Here is a 27,576-nt window from a genome sequence, read left to right as displayed (position 1 = left end):
TATTATTATTATTTATTTATTATTTTATGAAGTCCAGAACTTGCACCTTTTTCACTTAAAAGGAAGCACTTTATAGCTTCTCTTTGGCATATCCAAATTGCCAGCATCACTACTCTTGTGCTTTTAGGCCCATTATTAATTAAAATAAAGGTTACTTGAACACAAGCACTGCAATACCACAAAATTCAATCTGATTACCGAGGACTACTCAGAACAGATTGCAATTTAAAACTTATGAATTGTCTATTACTAAAAGAAAGAGGCATACAACTTCATTTTGCCGATGTAAAATTGTATAGGCAAAGTGGATATTAGATCCAGCATTATTTCAAAGGCTGTAGAAAATATGAAAGTTTTGTAAATTGGCTTGAGAGCTTACGAAAGTACAATCCTCGGCATCCCCAAGTTGCCTTAGCTTGCACTAGTTGATTTAAGTAGCTGAGGCAACTCGGGATGCCGAGGATTGTATTCTCGTAAGCTCTCCAGTCAACTTACAAAACTTTCATATTTTCTACAGACATTTGGCTTTGAAATAATGTTGGATCTAATATCCATTTTGTCAATTAATTATAAATTGTTTATGTCTAGAATTTTTCATTTAGTATTTTCAGACTGGGGTTGACCTCGGATAAGGGGGGGGGAAACTACTGTATTATCAAATAAAAATTATTTAACATTGTCATGAGTGGTATTGAGTAAAATAACTTTCCAAAATTGAGACAGTTTTAGATAATCATTTTTGTTCTGGTTTGAATGATGAATATGGGCTTTCTTTGCACAATCTTTTAACCTCTCTACCGGCCAAGGTGCATGAAATAGTGAGACAAACTTGCACTTCTTATCCATGTTATTCAATAGCTGTTACAGAATTGTATCTAGATTTATCTGGAAATATATATACATCCTGGCCAGTTTGGGGATTTTTGTGTAAAAAAAAAAAAGAATTCTTATTGCAAAAAGTCTTATTGAATCACATGTCTAGTAGATATGGCATGACTGATATGACTTTACCTATCAGAATCATGACACTTGATGTAATCTTGGTGTTCTTCCAAATATATTTGAGCACACTGTCCTGTCTGCTCATAATATGAGAGACTGCATGAACAAGGCATTCTATAAACTCATTAATAGGAAAGAGTTTATAGAGTTTATATATATATATATCCATCCTTTGGAAAGCATAAGATTAAATTTAGTTTGTGAGCCTGATGGAGCCTTGAAGATTAATCAGATGCAGAATTCTGGCAAGCTTTTCAGACACACCTTTGACATGTGGAGTGGAGACTGCAAACTTCCTCTGAAAGAGTGACTGGGATGAAACCCAAATTTGTTTGCTTTGGTGGTGATATTGGGAGTTACAGCTGTTAGAGCTGAAAATGACTTAAAGGACAGTTTTGTTTTTAAAACATAATAACGGAGCATAAGTTGTATCATGATGCATTTAAGTTTAGAAAATGTTCAACATCCGAAATGGGCAATGATGAGAAGCCACCATCAGTTTACCTCTCTGCATTTCTTTCTGTATACTGTGAACTGAGGCTTCCATTAGGATGTCTTCTTTGTATGAGAACGTCCAGGAATGAAGGAACTTGTTCTTTTTTTTTTTTTCACTAGTAAATTTAATTCTTGCATGGAGTGAATTCATTTTATGATGAAAAACAGAGCACAGATAAAGACTTCCAAACTGTAAAAATGTCATCAACATATTCAAGCTATACATCTATTATATGGAACATTCTAAATGCTCCATATAATAGATGGCTAAAGTGGGAAAGAGAAAGCAAACTCATTGCAATTCTTTTAGTTTGTTTCTATAATTACAAACCTGCACCAGTTAAGTGTTTTCCATGTTTACTTAAAATTCTCCAGTATGCATATTACATATCTAATTACTTAGATATGTAATTAGAATACCATAATATTTCCTAATTACCATAATAAATTAGGAAATATTATGGTAATTAATAAATTCATATTTAAATTACCCTGTGAGATTTTATTTTCGGAATCCTTAAGAAATTTAAAATAAAGGGAGAGGGAAAACTATAATAATGCTATGTATATATTTTTTGTATATTTCACTTGTGTATTTATCATTTTCACATTATAGGTCTTCTGTCTGGAGAGAATCTTTCTCCATCAGGCTCAACTCCACCACTATCTCCACGATCACCACGTGCCAGTGCCTCATCACACCCTTTTTCATATCCTCATCATGTTGAAGAGGTAAAATTATTAGCTCTTTTCATATCTTAATTTATAATTTTCTTTCCCATTCATATTATAATTAAATGATCTGTTCAGTATCTTATAACTCAGTTATATAATAGTGAAATATTACAGAATTGAATAGTACGTAATTGCTTAATAAACTGTACTGAAAATTGTTGCATAGTTACTTAAATTCTAGCCAAGTTTCCAGATTATTGCATCTCTGTTTGAAGATGAAAGTGTAGTGGTTAGGATTACAACCCCATACTTTCATGTTTTGACTATTGCTGATAACTGAATGTTTATGTCCCCTAGAAAAGTATGTGATTTAAAAAAAAATGTTAGTAACATTTTTGTGATATGCATATAGCCAGTGTTTCCTTACTATGATTTATTAGACCTAAAAAAGTTTTGGTAAAGTATTTTCATGATTATTGTGCAGTGAGGGTCTTCTCCCCACCACCCAACACACATGAATTCAGTTCCATAAAACTATGTGTATTGTTGCTATTAATCATGATATAATCTGGTGTTTTAATGAAGAATATGTAAAAAACATGTTTGTGGCCATTTTTCTTAAACACAACTGTAAATTCTTCTTTTCAAAGATTATGCATTTGCCTGTTGAAAGTTTTTCACTTGATTATCAATTAAATATCCATAGAAATTATATTCTTTGTTTAATACTAATTAATACTAAGCCAGTTATATTAGTCTCTATGTAAAACTAGTATAGCTATGAAGATACTTCACATGCAGACTTTGTTTGCTTATGCTTGGATAATGGATAAACCAAGAATATAATTTCTTGGCATATTTAATTTAATTAGGCATTTGCCTATTCCAGCTTCACTGGTCTTTCCATCTTTCCATTAAATACACGGTGGGTGTTATTAGAAGCCCCACTGTGTAAACGATCCCTGGTGGATCAGTTGCTAGTGACGAAGAAATCCATCAACAAATGTGGGCCACTTTAATTATCTAAACATTGATTGGGTAGTTATGAAATCCCATAACAAGAATGAAACTGAATTTGAACAATGTGAACGTGAACAACACAATGTGACAGCATCCAACATTGTTCAAACTTAGCATTGCACTGAATCTACATTCGGATATTCAATTTAATGAACAGTTAGACAACTGCATAGAATGAACTATTTTGAGTAATTTCTCATTTTCTGTGTTTTAACTTTTAGTTGCCTTTGACCCCTGAAGATGGAAGTCATACGACTTACGAAACTTGTCGGATTGTTTTTTATTACTATTTATTGTAATAAACATGTGGTCCAATTACTGGAATCTTTCTTATGAAACCGAATTTATTGAGCTGTTGCCAGACAACTTCCTCAAGTAGCATGTGACAGAAGGAACTCAATGTCAAAGAGTGTTAAATCTGATTATAATGTCAGAGGGGGTTTCAGTTAAAGACGTAACTATTCTGTCTCCGGTTGGTGACAGTGATCATGCGGTATTCACTTGGGAAGTGGCTAAGTTTATGAATGTTCCATTCAGATAAGGTCACATACTGAACTACAAAGCAGGAAATTATGACCACCTGAGGGGTATGCTGGATTCTGTGCCATGGTATCATTTATTAGATGGGAAGGATATCGATAGCACGTGGGAAGTGTTTACAAAATATTTAATGATGCGATATCAGAATGTGTCCCTAGAGTTTTGAAGAATAAATAGAGTAGGAGTAAAATGAATGTATAATCTAATTAAGCAAGAGATTCGTAAGAAAAAGATTATGTGGAAGGAATATTGCATGCATAAGGATGATGTCAGTTATGATAATTATAAGCAGCAGGCCCAAAGAGCCCAACAAAAAGTGTTGTACAGAAAGCTAAGTCTGAGTATGAAAAGAAACTGGCTCTGCAAGTTAAAGACAGCCCAAAAGAATTCTATCATTATGCTGCTAGTAAAAGAAAGAATGAATTTGAGAGAATAACTCTACTGAATGTAGATGCATTTGGTGACTGATGCAGAAGTGATTGTTCAACAATGAGCAGCCATTTTGCTAAAAGCTATCAACCTGGTATATGCAATATTGAACTCACCACTTCACCGTATGAGGAAGAAGTACTAGATCTGTTGCATGAACTGAATAAGAATTCTGCAATTAGGTACTGATAGGATATCAGCACAGATGCTAAAAGAGTGTTCAGATGAACTGGCTATTCCCTTGACCAGCTATATAATTTGAGTCTCAGAACAGGGAAGATTCTGCAGGAGTGGAAAGAATGTATGGTAATCCCATTGCTCATGGGTGCAAAGACCGATGTATCTAACTATCACCAATCAGTATCTCAGGAGTGGTGGTGGTGAAGATTTTGGAAAAGTTGGTTAGGGCTCGCATAGGGCTAACTACCTTATCCTTGTGTACAGTTGCATTAAATGAATTAAAAACCCTAGATACCCCAAGGTAAAAAGAGGGGAAGAAGAAGAAGGTTAGGGCTCGCATTCTAAAATGGATTGACAGAGAATCTCTACTTTGCAATGAACAGCATGGGTTTACTGAGGGAAGGTCATGTTTCAGCAACTTGCTCACATTTTATAATAATGTTACCACTGAGTTAGACAATGGATATACCATGATTCTTTTGATTTAAGGCTTTGACAGAATAAAGTATGGAATACTTTTGGATAAATTGGAGAAATTTTGATATGGGATTGGATTATAAACTATTGGCATGGATAACAGGTTGGCTGATTGACAGATATCAAAAAGTGATATATTGGGGAGCGGGGGGGGGGGGGGTGAATCTGCAAAATTCAAGGTAACCAGTGGTGTGGTCTCAAGGATCAGTCTTTAGTCCATTGCTATTCAGTTACATTAAGGACATTCGGAATGATACGATGTGGGATATACAGCTATTTGCTGATGATGAAAAGATAGGTAGGGCAATCAGGAGTGCTGCTGGTATGCACTTGGAAAAGTGCATACCAGCAGCACTTGCAGAGTGATTTGATATGTTGTATTATAATGAGGCTAGGGATCCTGGAGTTTTAGTAGACAGGATGTCGAAGTTCAAGGGTCATATAGTGAAAAATTGTAACTACAACTGAGAATAATAGTAATGATGATGAAACGAATCTTAACATGTAAAGATAAGGAAGTCATTTTGCCTCTTTTCAAGGCCCTGATACGACTGGCCTTGTATAATTGCATGCAGGTCTGGTCTCCTGGTTTTTGTGGTGATTCTGATACAGTGGAGAGAGAGAGAGAGAGTGTGTAAAGGAGAGTGTCAAAAATCAGGATTGTGGAATACAGATTGAGAATTTGTAGACTGTAGACACTAGCAAACAGTAGAAAGAGGGTGATATGATTGAGATTTACAAACATCTGAAAGGGTTATACAGAATTTCAGTAGATGGAATTTTTCATTTTATGTAGGGTGGGAAAAGGATGGGAGGGCATCCATGGAAGTTGAGAATGAATGCTATCAAGAAGGGGGTTAGGGCTAGATTTTTTTTTTTTTTTAAAGAATAGTGCATGATTGGAATGGATTGCCATTGGATGTTGTGCGTGCAAGTATCAAGAATGAATTCGCTAATAGCTATGACGGCTGGTGCAAATAGTATGGCTTTCCTCGCTGAGTACTGACTCCCTGGGGGTCCCTCTTAATATTAATAAACTTATTCATCTGTAATTTCCACAATCAACTCCGTCTTTTTTCTTAAATATAGAAATAACTTTAGATTTTGATGAATCTGTTGGAACCTGACATTTCCTTCAACAGTTATTATTCATTTTAAAAAATCTGTCATGTAAATATTTTCCACCATATTTCCAAAGCTCTGTGTTTATGCCATCTAATCTGAGTGATTGTCTATTTTTGATACCTTTATTGTTTCTTTTAATTCTTCTGATCTAATTGGTTTTATATCAGTTCTGATTTCTTCATTATTATTATTTTCTGTTAATAAATTTGGGTCAATACCATAAATTCTTATAATGTTCTATCCATTGTTTCTCTTCTATTATGTTGATTTGTGCTGCATCTCTTTCTTCATTGTTTAATTTCCTTAATATTTTGTAGGCTATCTTGTCTTCCATCACCCTTCTCCTTAAAAAAATTTAAGGAGAAGGGTGACCAGCAGGCACATGAACGGTATAAAGTGCATGCCAGAAGGGTGACGAGTGTGGTAAGAAAAGCAAAAAAGGATTACGAAAAAACATTGGTAATGCAGGCTAAAGAGAATCCTAAACAGTTTTTTAGATATGTAGCAAGTAAAAGAAAAAATGTACATGGCAGATTGATTTTAAAGAATGCCGATGGTAGGGAGGTAACTGAATCAGTTGAGATAGTTGAGTTACTGAGTGAGCACTTTGCAAAAGTATATCATCCAGGTGGTGACATTGCAGAAACGAATAAACCAGTAGATTATACGGGAATTGTGGTTAATGAAGTGGAGGTGAGTAGTCTATTGCATAACCTCAATGTCAATACATCTGTGGGATTGGATGGTATACCAGCTCGTGTTGTACGAGAAGCAGCTAAAGAATTGTCAGTACCCTTGACCATTTTGTTTAATTTGAGTCTCAGGTCTGGGTTAGTCCCGAGCGGGTGGAAAGAGGGGAAAATAGTTCCAGTGCATAAAGGTGATTCCAAGACTGCTGTTGTAAATTACCGACCAATTAGCATATCAGGAATCATTGTCAAGGTCTTAGAGAAATTAGTCAAGAAAAGAATACAGGATTGGATAGATGAAAATGGGATATTGTATGGGGGACAACATGGTTTTGTGAAGGGTAGATCATGCCTCAGTAACTTGCTCACGTTTTATAACACAGTGACGGCTGAACTGGATAGGGGTAATGGGTTTACAGTGATACTACTGGACCTTGCCAAGGCCTTTGATAGGATACCACATGGAACCCTAATCAGTAAACTGGAGCAGATGGGTATAGATATAGGGTTGGTGAGATGGATAAGAGGGTGGTTGAAGGAGAGATATCAAAGAGTGGTTTATTCAGGAGTGGAGTCTAAAAGACATCTTGTGACTAGTGGAGTGCCACAGGGCTCTGTTCTTGGACCACTGCTTTTCAATTTGTTCATCAATGATATTGGAAAGGATCTAAGAGGAAGTGTTCACTTGTTTGCTGATGATGCAAAGTTGGGTAGAGCAATTATAAGTACACAGGATGTCAAAATTTTACAGGATGATTTGGATAGTTTGGAGGACTGGGCTAGGAAAAATGGATGTCAATTTAATGTGGCAAAGTGTAAGGTTATGCACTTTCGGGTGAAAAGAATAGCAGCAGTATATCGCATTGGTGGAACCATACTCCAGGAGATTGATGAGGCCAGGGATTTGGGAGTGTTGGTGGATAGGGAGTTGAAGTTTAGGGGGCACATTGCAAAAGTAACTAAAACAGCTCACCAAATCACTTGGCTTCTGAAAAATACTTTAACATGCAGAGACAAACAAGTTGTTGTTCCTCTGTATCGAGCCTTGATAAGACCCCATCTGGACTTCTGTGCCCAGCTATGGGCACCAGGGTTTCTTCGTGATGGGGAGGAAGTGGAGAGGGTCCAGAGACGAGTGACCAAGATGATAGCAGGTCTGTGGAATGAACCTTATGAAAATAGGTTGAAGATTTGTGGGTTGCAGAAATTGGACGATAGGCGAAGGAGGGGTGATATGATTGAGACATTCAAATTACTGAAGGGTTTTTATAAGATTGATCCAGAAGATATTTTTGAAAATATGACTGGTGGTGGGAGGACTAGGGGCCATGCATGGAAGCTGGGCAAGAGCGTGGTTGACAAGGGTGTTAGAGCTAGGTTCTTTACTTGGAGAGTGGTAAATGAGTGGAATAAGCTTCCAGAGTCTGTTGTGGGTGCTACGACCGTGAATGAGTTCAAGGCAAGATATGATAGATACTGTGTGAATGTTGAATAGTTGTTCTTGACATGATGTTAGGGCCTCCCTCGATGAGTCTGTCGACTCCTTGGAGTTTCCCGGAACAATAATAATAATAATAATAATAATAATAATCTATGTCTTCTTCTATTTTATTAATACTTCTGCCCCAAGAATCTTTGTGAGCTTTCTATACTATGGTTTAACTATATTTTGCATATTTCTTGTTTCCTTTGTATGTTTTTGAAGGAATTATTTGTATGCCATTTGTTTTTCTTTTATTGCATTTTCTGTATCTATGTTCCAAATTTTTAATGTTTTTCTTTTCAAATACTTCAGAGGCTGCTTTATGAATTATCTTTATTAAAGTTTTCCATTCTTCTATATCTTCATTGATCATCATCATCAAATTCCTGCCATGTACCCTCAAGGGGTGTACAGGATATGATAGTACTACATGAAAAATTTACATCATTACTAACTTTCTATCTACAATTTTCCTCCACATCAGTCTGTTACTTGTCAAGACTCCAACATTACCAGATCTTATATTTGTATCGTCTAAGGCAGTGCTTCCCAAACTTCTGGATGTCAGGGCCCCCTTTGCAAAAATTAAAATATTCACGCCCCCCCCCTCGAAAAAAAATCGTAATAGAGAGATATATTATTATAATATTTATTGTATTTATATACAATACAAAACATACACAGCGAATATTGCAAAAATCAAATGCATATATTGCATTTTTTGCCTCTTACCGTTTGGTTCTGAAGACGATGCCGGCTGTTCTAGTAAAAAAAATATGAAATACTGTCCTTTTTTTTTTTTTTTTTTTTTTTTGAGTATGTTTCTGCTTCTTCTGATTGTTCGCGGGAATTTGTTTTTATTTTTTATCAGCCACTTATCCATCTCAAGGTTAAATTTTTTAACGTAGAATAGATCAAATAATATCACCACTTATCGATACTGGCACACCACAGACTGATAACATGAAATTAGTGAATATTACCTGAATAAGGGAATCCCCGAACCAGGAAATTTTTCTCTTTTGTGACTTTTCTCCCTTTACGGTAATTAAGCCTAACGCGAAACAGACAGCAAAGGCAGGGTTATTAAAACGTGCATATGATTGGTGCGGTATTAACAAAAGATCGCGCAACCGAAAGATAAAAGCATAGCTGACAATTGAGTTGAAATGCTAACTCTCTTCAACCGAATTCCATATGTGAAACTGCCATAAAATTCATTATATATATATATATATATATATATATATTACTTAGTTTTAACACTTTTACGAATTTTAACACGTTCGGTTGAATTTTATTGCTGCCTTGGGAAATCGAACTCACATACATCTAATTAATAACAATAGTTTTTAGTTAGATAGTGTGTTTGCCCATGCAACATATGGTTTTGTTTCAGTCTATATAGCATAGTTTCTGTATGAGGGGACATGTGATTCATTAATTAGTGTTTTTATCCCAGTTGTCTCTAATTGAACTATTTGTTGAGAAATATATTACACAGACTCCTCATACCTTATTCACTAGCATAATAAAAGTACTTGTTTTTATTGTCTCTGCAATATAGTGGCTGTTAGGGAGGGATGTTGTTTACCACTGCAAGAGAATTACTATCTCCCCCACATGAACTTGTTTAAGCTTTTTTTTCATGTGTGAAGTATATGCGAAACTTTTATTGGTAACAGAAAACTAGCTCGGATGACAGTGATAATATAAAACGAGTTTTGATATGTATATAAAGTCAATATCAACAGTCCCTGATTACGAACGTGTGATGAAAGGGACAGGAAGATTTGGAGCTTCCCTGGAGAGCATTCGAAGTAAATACAATTTACCACTGCTTTGAAATAAAACATATGAATAAGCAATATTTACTAATATTCATTAAGCGCCGAAATACGCAGGAAGCAAAGTTTGTGAACTAACACCAATGTGTGAATTTTTCCATTAAAATATAAAAAATAACAAAAAAGAAATAATAAATAATAAAAGTTAAATACATTTCTTTTAAAATAAAAAAAATCTACTTAGTCTTAAAACATTTTAAATTTGTTTTCATTATTTCACGGCCCCCCTAAACAAAACCTACGGCCCCCAATTTGGGAAGCGCTGGTCTAAGGCACTTCGTACTGTATCAATCCACCTATATCTTGGTCTTCCTCTGGGTCGTTTTCCTGCCAACTTGGAAGAGAACACTTGTTTTGCTAATCTTTCCTCGCCCATTCTAAGTGACCATACCACCTGAGATTAGCTCTGCTAATGCATTCCTGAATGCTGACAATGTCAAGTTCTTTCCTGATGAAATTGCCATTGATGCCATCTGTTCATGCCTCTAATCTTTCTCAGGATGTTCATATCTGCGGTCTCTAGTCTTTTGTCAAGTGTTTTCTGACCCAGCTCTCAGATCCATAAGTTAAAACTGGTTTGAATACCGTCTTGTATACAGCTAATTTAGTGTTCTGACTAATTTCTCTCTTATTCCATATGAATTTATTCAATTGACTTCACCATACCAGCTTTGTTGATTCTGTTGTCTATTTCCATATTTAATTTACCATCTTCACTAAAAATCGTGCCTAAGTAGCTGAAATGTTTTACCTGTTCCACAGGTTCTCCATTCACAACACAGTTGACATTTTCAATGATTCTGCGATATATTTAGAAGTATAACATTGTCTGCATAAAGCAAAGAGCTAACATTAACATCTCCAATTTTGATATCATGTTTAATACCACTTTCCTTCATAATGTGATCTATATAGATAATAACAGAGGGATAATGAACATCCTTGTCTCACACCAGATTTAACATTAAACCATCTTCCTGTACTTCCTTCAATTCTAACTGCTTACTTACAACTCAAATAAAGACTACGTATTGCTTGATATAATGCCCCATTGACACATATAACTGTAGCGTATTGAATAGCTTCTCTCTTGGCACCTTGTCATATGCCTTTTCCAGATCAACAAAACTTAAATACAGATCTTTGTTATATTCCCATGATTTCTAAACTATTTGTCATAAAGTGAAGATCTGATCCTGACAGCCTCTATCTGGCCTGAATCCAACTTGTTCTTCACCAAGCGTTTCTTCCACAATTCTTCTCAACCGTTTCACAAGTATACTTGCATATATCTTGCCAGGAACACTCAATAGGGATATACCTCTGTAATTCTCACATTCAGTTTTATTTCCCTTTTTATATATAGGTACTATGAGAGCTCTACTCCAATCATCGGGAATTCGTCCCTCTGTCTAGGCATTCTAAACTATGCAGTGCAGCCACTGTAAGACCTTTATACAACCATACTTCAGCATTTCTGGTCGAATATCATCTACTCCTGCTGCCTTTCCACATTTCAAGCATTTGATGGCATTTTCTACTTCAAGTATGGATATGTATTCCTGACTGCATGCCTGGTCAATGTTTTTTATCACTGTGCTGTCTTCACTGCTTGTTTCATTTAGCAAATTTTCAAAGTAATTACTCCATACTTCAAGGATATCTTTTTCTCCTGTTTTCATGTCACCTTTATCATCTCTAACTCCTTTTACAGCACTCTTTCCTCCATTTCTAAGCTTCTTCAACAATCTCCAGAATATTTTGCCACCTTCTTGATATTTATTTTCTATGTTCTTGCAAAAGTCCTCCCATGACTTTTGTTTAGCTAGTTTTACACACTGTTTAGCTTTCTTACATTTGTCTCTGTCTAAGAGCACAAGCTGACTTATTTGCCAGGAACCTTTGATATGCTTTCTTCTTTTCCTTCACTGCCTCTTTAACTTCCTATGTCCACCATGGAGTTCTAATTTTTCTATCCTTGCAGACAACTTCATCACATGCCTCTCTAGCTGAATCAATCCAGGTTTTCTTCAAGGCTTGCCACTGAATCTCCAAGGTTTGGTTCCTGTTCTCAAACTCTTTCATTTTTCCTTCGATAATCTTTGTGTATTTTAGTCTACAGTTCACATCTGAGAGCTGCTGAACTTTTATTCACTTTAAAATTTTCTTACATGTTATTCTTTTTGATATGAAATTCAATTTTATCCTGCTCAAGACTAAATAGTGATAACTTCCAGTTTCAAATCCTCTGTACACTCTGGTGTCCTGCACCAGGGAGAAAACATCACTATCAGCAATAACATAGTCAATGAGACTTTTCTTATTCCTTGCCTCTTCTCTCCATGTGAATTTGTGCACATTTTTATGTTGGAACATGGTGTTAGTAATAACCAGTCCATGTCCTGAGCAGAAATCCAACAGATATTTGCCATTATTATTAGCTTTGCTCTTTTCTCCAAATTTTCCCAAAACATTTTTGTATGTGTGACAATCACTTCCCACTCTGCTATTTAATCCCCAGCAAGGACAAACTTTTCCTTTTTCATCGTGTCAGTAGCTTTCTCTAGAGCCTCAAAAAATTCCTCCACTTCTACCTTAGTAGAACCTTCTGTGGGACCATAGGCACAAATAAGTCTCATTGTCCAGTTCCCCATTCTCATATTTGCCCACATTACTCTACTTGAGACTGACTGCCATTCAAGAAGATTAGCCTCGTATTTTGTGTTGAATACTATGGCTACTCCTTCTTTTCCTTGATTGTCATTGCCTGAATATAACATTTTGTATTTATTGCTCAAAAAGAATCTCACCAGTTTTTGTCTTTTTTGTTTCAGTCACCCCTATTATGTCGATCTGGTACTTATCTAATTCCTCCGCTAGTTCCATTTCTTTGCCATTCAGACTTTTTATGTTGATAGTACCAATCTTTAACTGTGGTGATGTTGAGTTGGGGTGTGTTTTCAGATTTGTTCCAGTTGCTGACTTTTCGCTGTTCGCCCTGGTTCCCTGGCGAAAACAATGAGGGCCTTGTTTAACCGGGCGACGCCCCAGCCGGCATGAAATTTTGTTATGTTGTTCCATCATTTTGTATTTTGGTTTTAGCCAATAGGAATACAATTTGGTCGGCTAAATCCCAAATTGCCAGCCCATCCTCATTCGTTCAGTATCTAGGTAGATACCCAACAGGGTGCACCACGAGAAGGTGAGGATTGGACATTAGGTCAGAAACCCTGGTCGGTTCTCCGCATTCCTTTAAAGGCTTTGTGGAGGTCTCCTCTCAGTTATACAGCTTTCACCCTTGACTTCTTTTAGGTAATCTGTTAATCATGATTAATTTAGCATGTCAGTGCTTTATTCTTGTAATAGATACACTTTGTATAGTTGTATAAGACCTTTGACTAGCTCTACTCTCACATTCTTGAATGCTAGTGATATCAGATTTCATTTTTAGTATGATTTTACCATTAGTGTCATTTTGCATTCATCTTTCTTTTTTCTTTTTGCCATTTTTCTTCTCTTATTTGGGGTTTCTAGCCTTTTGATCAGCTGTTTTATTTCTTACTCAATTTTCAGATGTATATTTTATGTTGCTACTACACACAAAAGGTTATTTACAAACCTATAGTATACTTAGTGCCATGTGCTGGTTAAGGATTTATTTTCTATTTCTTGATCAGTTATGTATCATCATCAATTTCCTGATATGTACTCTCAAGGGTTGTTCAGGTTACTTTGACAGAACTACATGATTAAGTTTACATGATTATTAATCTGTCAGCAATTTTCCTTCAAATCAATCTATTACTTGTGAGCACTCTTAATATTGTCATATCTAACATTTTGTGCTTCTAAGGCAGTTCTGACTGAATCGATTAATCTAGACCTCAATCCTCCTCTGGATCTCTTTCTTGCCATCTTGGCATCAAACACCTGTTTTTCTAACCTTTCCTTACCCATTCTGTTAAAGTGGCCATCTTAGGTTAACTCTGCTGACACGTTCTTCAATGCTAATAATGTCAAGTTCCTTTCTAATATCTTCATTTTTAATATGATTTGCCATTGATTAGTTTACCTAATTTTTCTTGGAACCGTCAGATCTGTGGTATCTAGTCCTTGATCAAGTAGTGCTTTATTTCTAACAAAAATATTCTCATATCTATAACTTGACACTGGTTTAAACACTGTCTTGTATACTCCTAGTTTAGTGTTTTGGCTAATTTTTCTCTTATTCCATAGAAATTTATTCAGTGGCCCCCAGTGAAAATTTTAAGTGCGTGTGCTGTATATACAAAAAAAAAAAAAAAAAAAAAAAACCTTTTTTTTTACTAATCAGTAACGAATTTATTAATAAATAAATTTACATATTAAAAAAAATGGGGTGCCTAAGGGTCAAAGCTGTATAACTGAGAGGAGACCTCCACATAGCCTATAAAGGAATGCGGAGAATTGACCAGGGCTTCTGACCTAATGTCCAATCCTTACCTTCTCGTGGTGCACCCTGTTGGATATCTACCTGGATACTGAACGAACGAGGATGGGCTGACAATTTGGGATTTAGCCAACCAAATTGTATTCTTATTGGTTAAACCGAAATAAAAATTGATGGTAATCAATTTTTATGCCTTTTTTATTAAAGAATCCTGGAGACTTGATGTGTTTAAGCGAACGCCATCTGCATAAAACAAAGAGCTAACTTTGACATCTTCTATTCTAATACCTGGCCTAATTCCACTTTCTTTCATAATGTGCATCCTTGTCTTATCCCTGATTTTACATCAAACCATCTTCTTGCATTTCTTTCAATTCTAACTGCTGACTATAACAAATATAGACCATGTATTGCTCTATATAATATTCCATTCATCCAATCTAATTGTAGTGTTTTGAAAAGCTTTTCTCTGGGCACCTTGTCATATGCATTTCCCAGATATGTAAAACTTAAGTACAGATCCTTGTCATATTCCCATGATTTCTCAATTATTTGCTTATAGTGAAAATATGATCTTGACAACCTCTATTCGGCTTGAACCCAGCTTGTTCTTCTTCAGATGTCTCTTCCACAATCTTTCTCAACCTCTTTTCGAGTATGTTTCAAGTATGCTTGCATAAATCTTACCTGGAACACTTAGTAGACAAATTCCTCTGCAATTCTCACATTCAGCTTTCTTTCCTTTTTTTATTTTTATAGATGTGTACTATGAGAACTCTTCTCCAATCATCAGAAATTCAACTTTCTAACCAGGCTCTCTGAATTATGCAGTGTAGCGACTGCAAAACTTTCATATCTCCATACTTATTCATTTCTGGTCGAATATCATCTATTCCAGCTACCTTTCTATATTTCAAGTTTTTTACGGCTTTTTCTACCTCAAACATTGATAGGTACTCCTGTTTGCATTCCTCTTGCAAACTTTCTACTACTGTTCCGTCACCGCTTGTTTCATTTAACAGCCTTTCAAAGTAATTACTCCAGTCATCTAGTGATATCCTTATCTTCAATTTTCATGTCGCGTTCATCATCTTTTTTCTACTTCAAGCATTGATAGGTACTCCTGTTTGCATTCCTCTTTTAAATTTTCTATTACTGGTCTGTCACTGCTTGTTTCATTTAGCAACCTTTCAAAGTAATTATTCCAGTCATCTAGTGAATTCCTTATTACTTTTCATGTCACCTTCATCATCTTTCCTTTTACAGTACTCTTTCCTCCATTTCTAAGCTGCTTCAATAGCCTTCAGAACATTTTGCCAACTTCCTGATATTTATTTTCTATATTCTTCCCAAAATCTTCCCATGACTTTTGTTTAGCTACTTTTACATATAGCTTTGCTCTCTTACATTTTTCTCTGTAATCTTTTAGGGCATCTGCCAACTTATTTGCTATGAAATTTTGGTATGTGCTTTCTTCTTTTTCAGGACTGCTTCTGTAGCCTCTTGTATACACCATGGTGTTCTTATTTTTCTATCCCTACAGACACCACATATCTCCCTAGCTGAATCAAGCAATGTCTTTTTCAGTTTGCCACTGCCACTCCAACGCTTGGTTCTTGTTTTCAATTTTTCTTCAGTAATGTTTGTGTAGTGACGTCTACAGTTTATCTTGTAAAAGCTGCTCAAATTTAATTGTTTTTAAAACTTTCTTATATACTGTTCTCTTCAATGTGATATCCATTTTTATCCTGTTTAGTACTAATGTAAATACATATCTTTCTTTTATTTATTTCTTTCTTTATTATTCTTTTATCTGTCTATCTACTTCCTTACCTAACATATTTCTTGCCTCCCCTTTTTCTGCTGTTAGTTAGACCTCGTGTTGTAAGTCTATCGTAACAGTCCCTGAGCAATCACACAATGTCACTTAAGAAATTTATTTATTTTAACGACTGTGCCACTTAATTGACCTCTTTATGTTTGAAAGTCGGGATTAAAAGATGACGAAATTAAATTAACACTTCTTAAAAATTCTTTATATACAGGCTCGTTACTATATTCTATTCCCGCATGCTCGTTAATATTTTCGGGATAGTGCATTGGCTAAGGAATGAGAACCAGGTAGTTACAAAACAAAAACATATTTATTATCAAACTAAAATATGTGATACAGAGCACATAAAAGTTAATAAAAGATTAACTTAATCAAAAGCACTTTAACGCACAAATTTCCTTGCTATCTGACCAACAGAAACTATAGTGCTTTCACTATCAGAAAAACCTATTTTTCCTTGAAATAAAAGTGTCTTCTATGACACAACTTGGCTTACAAGTATGCATAAGTATTCCAGGAGGGATTACATTTAACTTTCTTTCAATATATTCAAAACTTAAATGACACTAATTCAGACACTATCACAATCAACCTGTGAATTAGACATACTCAACAATACATAATTTTCCGTTATTTCACATTCACTTTTCCCGCTAGTTAACAAGTAACCTCCCTCAATCCTTTACGATTTCGGGTTACATACACATAACATACTACAACAAAAATATGGCTTACTTGTTAACAATCTCGAAAGGAAAGTTCGACATACATTCCGTTATACACATTGGAACTGGAACATCCTTCGGTCGGTCGTGCTGAGGTTCTGCCGTAGCTACCAGGAGCCTAGAGCGAGCTGGCAGCAGTGAACATCAGGTGACATCAGCAGGAAAATGAACCTCCTGGGTTTCGGGAAGGAACCCCATAGAACAGTAAGTGAAGAGCCAAGGACCAAAAAGCCCCAAACCACGTGCTGTATTGCCTTTTTATCCCATTTTCAGGCCTTAGGAGTATTCCAGGATTAGCCAGATGCAATGAATGAATTGACGTCATCGCTGGTCGCTTGACCTTATGATTTTGGTGGCATTCTGCGCTAATCCGGCTTAATTCTTATTAAGCTCTTAACAATAAGTCTAAAGTGCGGGTGTATTTTAACAGCAATTTATACTTTTACATTTTTATATTATTACAACTAACTAAGTACATTTTTTTCTTATAATTTCAGACAAAAAATATTGTAAAATATTTAGCGAAAGTTCTCTAAAAAAAATTATTTCTCGCGATATTTTACACTAAGTAATTATCACTTCCAATTTCAAATCCTCACCAGCATGATATCACTATCAACAATGATGTACTCAATTAGGCTTTCCTATTTCCTGTCTTCTCTCCATGTAAACTTGTGCACATTTGTATGTTGAAGCATGATGTTAGTAATGACCAGTCCATGTTCTGAGCAGAAGTCTAGTAAATACTTACCATTATTATTAGCTTTGCCTTTTTCTCTAAATTTTCCCAAAATGTTCCTATATGCCTGGTGGGATTCATTTCCTATTCTGCTGTTCAGATCTCTAACAAGGACCAATTTTCTTTTCCAATGTCAGCTGGCTGTTCTAATGACTCAAAAAAATCCTCCACTTCTTCCTTAGAAGAACCTTCTGTGGGACTGTAGACAAATAAATTTCATTGTACATTTTTCCATTTTGAAGTTTGTCCACATAACTCTACTTGAAACTGCATTCCAATCAAAAAATTTATCTTCATGTTTTGGTGGTGTGTACTATTACTATTTCTACCTTTCCTGGATTATTCTTGCCTGAAAACAATATCTTGTACTTATTATTTAGTAAGATCTCACCTGTTTTTGAGATCTTATTTAAATAATAAGTATAGGATATTATATTTCACTTATACATATGTTTGTATTTTTGACCTAGTCCAGAAACCCTGTTTTAGAGACCAAACATAGAACCTTTTCAAGCCACTTCAAGCCCCCAATATCCAATAAGTGGAGTGATGAAAATTCATCTTCCACCTAAACACAATTATAAACATCCATGCCCACAGTAGGATTCAAACCCACAGCCTATCGATCGGAGAACAGGTACGCTAACCACTCAGCCATCCACGCCGGACAGATATAATATACTGCATATCTGTAATATATTATAATATATAATACAATATTATTATTATTATTATTACATGACACCTCAAAGAGTATAAAGACTCATCGAGGGAGGGCACCTACTCAACAACTCTCTGTCTCAGGCCTAAATTCAATTCTTGTAGTGATGAGAGGAATCTTTATATGGGTTTTTTCATGAGTTTTTTCAATTAAAGGTGAGTTAGCCAATCTCGTACAGAGGTAGCAGGATTTTTTCTCCTGGAAACTTTGATTTTTCATCCTGCATACAGACAAATCGACCTTCAGAACACCTGTAATTTATAGACAAAAAATACAAGTGGTGGTAGTGGGCAGTAGATGGTGTTGATGTAGATGATGATGATAGGGATGGTTTTGCTGTAGTGGATGGATTAAGTGGTAGAGATGGAGAGTTGTAGAGCAAGTGCCTTTCCTCAATGAGTCTAAGCCTCCTTAGAGGTGTCATGAAATAATAATAATAATAATATTCTATCTAATGGCATCACTGTAGTCACTTTTATATTTGGCAGTAAAATCTACCAACAAAAAGAAGGTATGGGCATGAGCTTGCTTCCCCCCCCCCTGCCACCAGCAGCTAACTTTTATATAGAAGACTTTGAGGAATGAGTTCTAGATTCGGCATGTCCAAAATTCAAAGTTTGCTTCAGATATCTTAACAGTGTATTCGCCATTTGATCTCATGGCCGCTAAACTTTAAATACATTTCTAAGCCGTGAAAGGGGGACAGAAAATCGTTTACAGTAACTCCATATCTTCTTCTTATCTGATTATTATGTTTTATTGTTCTGATAAATTAAGCATAGAAGCATCTATAACAATCATTGAAGCAGTCTCAAAAATTGTAGAGATCATCTACAGTCAATATCTTTACCAGCTAACTAGGACCAGCAATATGAATTCCACTGTTATAAATCCATAACAAGTCTCCTAGCCATCACCATCATGCTTATGTTTATGCTTTTGACTTTTGATATGTAGTAGTTGGACTCTTCTGTTTTTAAGTGAGCCTTTACCAACCGCTAATTACTTTGTGGTAATAGTAGTATAACTCTAGATCAGCAAAAGAAAGACTGTTATGTACTCAATTCTAATTCACAACTAGGTTTTTTTTTTAGCTAAATCCAGAGTTTATCAATCTTTGGCACAGTCATATAATTTTAGTTTTATTTTTGGAAACTCAGTTTTATAACTCCCAACTGAGCAAAATCAACCATAAAATTAACACTATTTCAGACCATAATATGTGTTAGAATTTGAAACAAGATGGTGATAGTTGTCTAATGTGTCCTCTCGTTACTCATAAAGTCGACAAATCATTGGTAACCATGAACTCAACTATGGATGGAGACCAGCCATTTATCAGTTTTTAAATGTTTTAAGGAGAAAAAACTGCCCACTTTTGGAAATAAAAGTTAATAATTAGAGGAAATAAGAGTGAGTAATAATAATAACATCTCTTTAATCATGGTGGTAACTAAATAAAAAAATGTGGTTGAGAATAGTGTTCATTAAAAATGTTAATGAACACTAACTGACTTGATCTGAAGTTTTATTGTATGTATCAAAAGCCTTTTAAAAATATATGATATACCTAATGGAAACTTGTTTTTATTAAAGTAGTGATTCTGTTTTCTGAAAGATAATTTTACAACCACAATTCTTGTTACAAAGGATTATTTGTTCACCTCTTCTTCAACCTTTTGGTTCTGTCCACTGCTGGACGGAGGTCTTCCCCATGGTTTTCCAAGCCACTCGGTTTTCTGCCTCTCCCATCCATCTCACTCCTGCATCTTGTTCCAATTCATTCCTCCATCTTCTTCTTGCTCCATCCATTAGTCTCCAGTGTGTTGTTTTTCTAGTCCATCTTCCATCATTGCATCTGGCAATATGGGGACAGCTAATCTCCACTTAGTCTGTTTAATGTATTTTATGATATCCGTGACACCTGTTTGAGATCTTATCCAGGTATTTGTCTTCTTATCTCTTAATGTCTGGAGTGAGCTTTCTTCACCAAGCATACTGACATGTAAATTCAGGGAAACTTAAGTAATTAAGGTGAAAGCAAGTGAATTTGTGTGAAGGCAACCATGAAGCAAATGAGTGTGAGAATGACCAAGTGAGGAATCTAGTCTCTCAAGCAAAGATATTGAATAGGTTAGTCAATTCAGAAAGTAAAGGTGAGTGGGTTGGGAAATAAAGGGATGTTGCTGTTTTTATATACTAATGCCAGAAGTATCAAGAACAAGTGGGATGAGTTTTTGGCATTGATTAGTGCAACCTTGCCAAAAATTATAGGCATTAGTTTGAGACTTGGCTAACAGCAAATGATGTAGTTACTGGAATTGAATGTAAATGGCTTAGTATTTTCAGGGAAGATAGAGATGAGGGGAGGAGTACTGTTAATGATAGCAGATGAATTGCATCCAAAGAGAATAGGAAACAGGCAGGAGGGTAACTGTTCATTTGAAGCAATCTGGTGTGGTGTGAGATCGAAACCAGTAAGACAATATATACAGTTGGTTGTTGCTATAGGCCAGGGAATTCCACAAATGATCTGGAAGACATGCATCGCCAAATTAGTACAATGAGTACAGGTCGAGTGATTATTATTGGGGACTTCAACTATGGAGATATAGATTGGAAGGAAGAAAGATCAGATGGCAAAAATGAAATAGAATTTATACACATGCTGAGAGATAATTACTGAAGGCAGCATGTGATGGAGGGGACTAGGGGGTGGGAGAGTATTGGACTTGGTCATTGGATCAGAAGAGCTATCCATAACCAAGTTGACAACATTACCTCCAATTGGTGAAAGTGACCATGCAGTCTTGACTTGGGAAATTGTAAAACATGAGGAATATTCTATCATGAGGGGTATTTGTGGATCTACAAGGCAGGTGATTATGACATGCTTAGGAAGAAACTTAAATCTTTACCATGGCATAAAACACTGCAGGGTAAGGATGTTAGTAGTGCATGGGATGTAGTTAAGGGTCATCTAGAGGAAGCAGTATTAAATTGTATACCTTGGGTAAGGTGGGTTAATCGGGTAGGAGTTAGATGGATGAGTAATATCATTAAGCACGAGTTGCAGAAGAAAAAATGCTGTGGAAGGAATGTAAAAAGAAAGGTGACCAGCAAACTCATGAACAATACAAGGCTCAGGCAAGAAAGGTGACCAACATGGCAAGGAAGGCAAAATCAGATTATGAGAAGCTGAGCAGGCCAAAGGAAATCCCAGAGAGTTCTTTCATTATGTGGCAAGTAAGAGGAAGAATGACTATGGAAGATTAACCTTAATAAGTGATGATGGTCATGAGGAGACGGAAGCAGATAAAGTTGGTCATGCCTTAGTAATTACTAACTTTTTATAATAGAGTAACAGCTGAGTTGGATAAAGACCACTTTGCAAGCATATATCTTCCTAGTGAGGTTACTGCTTTAACCTATGTGACAGACACTAATGTGGGAACAGAGGTGGATGAATTGGAGTTCCTTACAATATTGGGATCTCAGCAAGGGTTTTCTGGGAATGTGCCAGAGAACTGGCAATGCCTTTGACCAAGATGTTTAATTTAAGTCTCAGTGCTGGTAGAGTTCCAAGGGAGTGGAAAGAAGGCAGAATTATTCTTTTGCATAAGGGAGGTTCTAAGACTACATCAGCAAATTATAGACAGTATCATATTATAAATATGATACTTTATGATGGTCAACATGACTTTGTGAAGGGTTGGTCATGCCTTAGTAATTTACTAACTTTTTATAATAGAGTGACAGCTGAGTTGGATAAAGGAAATGGCTACACAATGATTTTGCAAAGGCATTTAACAGAATACCACGTGAAAGACTGTTACTCAAATTAGAACAAATGAGGATGAATGTGACACTGGTTAATTGGATAAGAGGGTGGCTGCTGGACAGATATCAAAAAGTGGTATATGGAGGAGCAGAATCAAGCCAATCTGGAGAGTTTGCAGGATGATTTAAATAGGCTGTCAGCAGCGACGTAATGAGGATATGAAGCACTTGTGGCAGGTGTCTAACTTGTGCTCTCCCCCCCCCAACCCAAAAATGACAAAAATGTTATACGTTTTGCACCCCAAACCTAGTTGCGCCCATGGCGGCGCCTCTTTCGCCACACCCTCGTTATGACACTGGCTGTCAGTATGGGCAGAAGTTAACGGGTGTTAGTTTAATGTCAATAAATGTAAAATTATGCACTTTGGGATAAATAGTTTACAAATGGCTTATCTCATTGATGGCACTGTACTCCAGGAAATAGATGAAGTTAGAGATTTAGGGGTGGTGGTGGTGGTAGACAGAGTTAAAGTTTAGAGGATATATTGCTAAAGTAGCTCATAAGATTACTTGGCTAGTGAAGAACACATTAACAAGTAGAGATAAGGAAGTTGTAATTCCTCTTTATAAGACCTTGATATACCCTCATCTGGATTACTATGCTCAAGTCTGGTCCCCCTGGGTTTCTTGGGGATGTGGAAGCAGTGGACAGGATTCAGAGGCAAGTGACCAAGATGGTAGTGTCCTGTGGAATGTGCCCTATGAGGATAGATTGAAGGTGTGTGGATTGCAGAAGCTGGTTGATAGGGAAAAAAAGGGGGGATATGATAGAAACATTTAAGTTGCTTAAAGGATTTTATAGGATAGGTGCAGGGGAAATGTTTCAACATTTGGCTAGAGGGGACCAAAACAAGGGGTCATCCCTGGAAGTTGAATAAAAGTGTGGTCAGCAGGAGTGTGAGGACAAGATTTTTTGTTTTGAGAGTGATGAATGAGTGGATGTTTCAGTTAATGATAAATTGCGTGGATTGATTGGGTCTTCTGCGATGAGTCTTCGGACTCCATGGAGGTGCCCCTATAATAATAACAATAATAGGGTTATTTTTAGCATACATCACTCCATTCGATGTTGTATTGTTCTCAGCTTTTTGTTTAGGGTTTCTGTTGAAGTCCATGTTTCTCCTCCATATATATTACGACAAGAAGTATTCACTGGTTGAAAGCTTTCCTTTTTAGGCTGATAGGGATGTCACTTCTGAATATGTCTCTCATTTTCCCATAAGCGATACATCCAAGGTGAATTTTTCATTTCAGAAGTCAGCTGATTGGGTCAGCTGATATCTTTTGAGAAATGTCAAAGAAAAGAGACATTTCTCAAAAGATATCAGCTGACCCAAATATACATATGAGGTAACTTGTTCTATTTCTTGATTTTCAACTTTGACAGTTCTTTGGTTTATGTATTTTTTCCGTATTATTTTTGTTTTTTCTCGTTTTTTTTTTTTAATCCATTTACTCTGGAGGCTTCATTTTGTTGATTTAGCCTTTCTTCCAGATCTTCAAGATTATCTGCGATTAGGACAACATCATTTGCAAATTTCCGCTGATGCAGCCTTTCTCCATTTATGTTTATTCCTTGTGTTTCCCAATCAAGGCTTCTAAAGACTTCCTCTGATGTAGCTGTAAATGATTTGGGAGATATGGTATCGCCTTGCCAAATGCCTTTTTGTATCAAAATCCTTTCTCTGTTTTTATAATTTAATTACAAAAGTTGCATTATTGTAATATGTTTTAGTGTTTCTGTATATGGTTTCGCAGTTCCCTGAGTTTCAAGAACTTTTAGTATTGCAAATGTTTTAACTGAATCAAATGCTTTTTCGTAATCTATATAGGTCAGACATAAGCGTTTGCTGTATTCATTCAGTTGTTCACTTTACTAAATATAAACGTGCATTTGTCAATTTTTTCAAGTAATATTTAAGAGGACGTTAATTTATTTTTATCTTGAAAAATGCACCTATTGGATAGCACGTTGCTTAAGACACTTTTCGTGTCTTAAGCAAAGTCCTCCTTAAGACACTTTTCGTGTCTTAAGCAACTTTGACAACGAGCTATCGCAGGACTTTGCTAGCCTTTCATTTATAACATCTGAAGTTATTCAGGAGGATATAGATTCTTGCATTTTGTAAAAAGATTCTGTGTTGACTTCGAAATAAATGTTTCCCTAAATAATTTAAGGAATTGTTCCTTTGGACAAATTATTATTACATCACACCTCCAGGGGGAGTCCAAAGACTCATCGAGGGAGTGCATCAACTCTTTGTCTCACTACTCCACCAACCTTCATCAACGCCATCTACCGCCGACTACCACCACTGCTGCTGTCACAGACAATCACAAACATCCATGGCCACAGCGGGATTCGAACCCGCAGCCTTTTGGCTGAAGAACTGATACGCTGACCACTCGGCCAACCAGGCCGGCATAAGGACAGTTCGCATAGTTTTATTAGTAGGCATATTGTCGTTGGTTAAAAAGCAGTGTTAATACTACTAACAACATATATGGGATAATAGCAAAGTAGTATAGTATATCAATTAATTTGTTGTCTTATTCAAAAAGAAAAGATGCCCGTGATGCAATATTATTATACGACCTGGGGCGAATTCCTAAGGTAAACTATTTGATCTTTCTATATAAATGTTTCTACGTCAAAGTTGTTTGTGTAAATTAAAGTGATTTTAAAAAATATTGATTGGGTCATTTATGCCCAAATAATTATATTTTTAATTATTATTAAAATTAGATAAAGAGTAGAAAGTATGATGATTAATAATGCGATTACGTTCACTAGGGAGATTAATATAAGGAGGGTGTGATTAAAACCGTTATCGCCATAGTTCTGCTGTCTTCGTCACTGGCTCGGTGAAAAGTGTATTTTATCTTTCGGTAAAATAATGCTTCATGATCGCCGATTTTAATATAAATTAAAATCGCTGAACAATAATTTTCCTCAAATATTATTTCATCGAAATCAGTTCATCTGGTTGTGGAGAGCTGTTCGCAAACGGAGACAATTTTGTTGACGGAGCGCATTTAAGTGTCAGCAGCATTTTTGAATGAGTTAACAATTTCGGTCATCATTGTTAACTCATTCAAAAATGCTGTGAACAAAATACTTTTTTTTTTTTAATTACTGCTGATTGGAAGGAAGGAAACAATGCGTTAAACTAAATGCACACAAGAAAGCATACCATTTATTTACGTCCTCGTGATATTTTTGCCATCTGTGACTTGAACTGGACAAAGTATAATCAATGACTTAAGTTTCACGCTTATTTAGTGTGTGTGTTTCGTGGCTTTGTTCTGGAGAACTTGACTTTCACAGTTTGTGCCCTATAAAAAAAGTTTCCAGTAACGTCAAACCTGCTGATGCTTGCATGTTTAAAAACAATGACTGTAGTAGTGAATGCCAAGAGTTGTTGACTTTGCCAAAGATCGCAAAAAAAAAAAAAAAAAAAACTGAGCTGCTCCCTCCCTCCTTCTTTATCTCGGGCACAGGCCATTTCGACACATGTTTACTATTTCACTATTCTTAAAGCAATGAAATTAACTAATTTAATTCTGCTCTTTATAAAAGTAAATTGGGTATTTGAGTACACACCTTTCGTTCTTTCTTTGAAAATTCTGTTTGTGATTACAAACTGACTTCAGCTTCTGTTAGTTCGATACTAGCGAACATTCCACTATTCTTAAAATATTGCTCGAGTATACGTGCCAATCATTAAGAAATGGAATTCTCAACTTTCTCGTATGAAAAGGTGTTGATCCTGAATACAAAAGAGGACTTTTTTAGTTAAAAAAAAATGTAAATAAAGAAGACAGATTTCCACTGGATGCAATATTTCATGGGGTTGTTTTAGGAAGTTCAGTGATATTTTGAAATTCATCATCTACGCCAGCGATACGATATAATGGCAAGACCAAAGAGAAGTTTTTACAGAAAAATGCTATAAATTGGAGCACGTTGTGTGTATTTAAGTAATTTTCCTTAAATATATCATAATTTAACTTAGTGATTGATAGAGAACAGAGCAATGCATAGTATTTTAATTAAGAAATGACTTATATTAATTGATTTTTTCCACCCACCCGCGCGGGTGTTTTCGTTCTTAGGATGGATCAGTGCATTTTTCATCTGTAACATAAATGAGAATTTGATTTCAGTTTTCTTTTATTGTATTTTTTTCTTTCTTATTTCATTCTTAGCAGATATCAAATTGGGAAGATTGTCTCACTTCAAATAGTTAACATAAATGCTTTCCACCATCCCCATTCAAGCCTTAACGTGAAAAGTCCGTATAAGGTTCTTCTCGTTCTAGACCTCAGAACTCGATGCCCATTAAGCTATGTGCATGCTAATCTGGAGTAGAATTTTACTAACGCCCATTCTTATGTGGAATTCTTAATTCTGTCTTTGCAATAAACAGACAGCATGTTATTAATATCTACAGCCTCTCGAGGCGGGCATTCTGGATATAAATGATCGTTTTCCTCATTGCACTTTTTTTTTATTAATCATATACGAAATGTTGCATAGCACATTAGCTCTGTTTGAGGGGGAGGGGATAAAAATGATATACTTGGTGTCACTCTGTCATGAATATAATTTAACACAGAAAACTAAAAAAAAAATAACATCAACTCTTACCTACGAAAAGTTGTAAGCCTATGAATTGACGAAAGATTGTTTTTCCATTTTTATTATTTTTATTTATTCATTATGTTATTATTTTTTGAGCGTCCATAGTTCAGTCGATTTCGACGACGCTCTTTGGTTAGAAAGACCTACCTTCGAATCTCATCTAGGACACAACGAGTCTTTACCAGACTTTTTATCTGAAGGTGAGTTAGCCTGTCTCATACTGAGATGGCACGGTTTTTTCCCTCCCAGAAACTCGAGTTTTTCATCCCGCAGATCAGCCGAAAGAACACTAATATACAAACATGGGACGCTACGAGAATGAGGACATATATATATATAATGTTTTACACTTACGTAAAATGATTATAATTATAATAATTTTACGTAATCATTATTGATTAAAATATAATGATTATATATATATAATCCGGAATTCAAGCCTAATAGGTGGTCTCACACTGGACAGAAATATGTGCACTTCATTGCAGTGTTTTAAAATCTTTTATTGGACAAATATTACTGGAACAACCCTGTTAATATTCGTTCGAATTTGACTAGTGGTCTAAGTGGGCCATTTCCTAGTACTAAAATAAAACTGTGATATTGTCTAAAGCAGTTTAATCTAGATCCCTGGGTCTTTCCTCTGTTCTACTTTCATTATTGTTAGTGCAGACGATGAAG

At 35.7% G+C, this 27,576-nt stretch overlaps 1 protein-coding gene across 1 annotated transcript in view; it reads left to right on the top strand.

The window, feature by feature from the left end:
• The window catches only part of LOC150093384 (serine/threonine-protein phosphatase 2A regulatory subunit B'' subunit beta-like), a 284,810-nt gene that overhangs the window by 17,381 nt on the left and 239,853 nt on the right, over positions 1-27,576 (top strand). Inside the window, exon 3 of the mRNA XM_090413283.1 lies at positions 2,114-2,229. Within this exon, the coding sequence (XP_090269409.1) occupies positions 2,114-2,229 (116 nt within the window). The remainder of the gene's footprint in view (positions 1-2,113; positions 2,230-27,576) is intronic.

Source organism: Typopeltis vanoorti, chromosome 24 (assembly GCF_054136105.1).
Source record: "Typopeltis vanoorti isolate ZY-2024b chromosome 24, IOZ_Tvanoo_1.0, whole genome shotgun sequence".
NCBI lineage: Eukaryota > Metazoa > Arthropoda > Arachnida > Uropygi > Thelyphonidae > Typopeltis > Typopeltis vanoorti.
The sequence above is the reverse complement of the archived record's forward strand: the minus strand, read 5'-3'. Positions and strand labels throughout refer to the sequence as shown.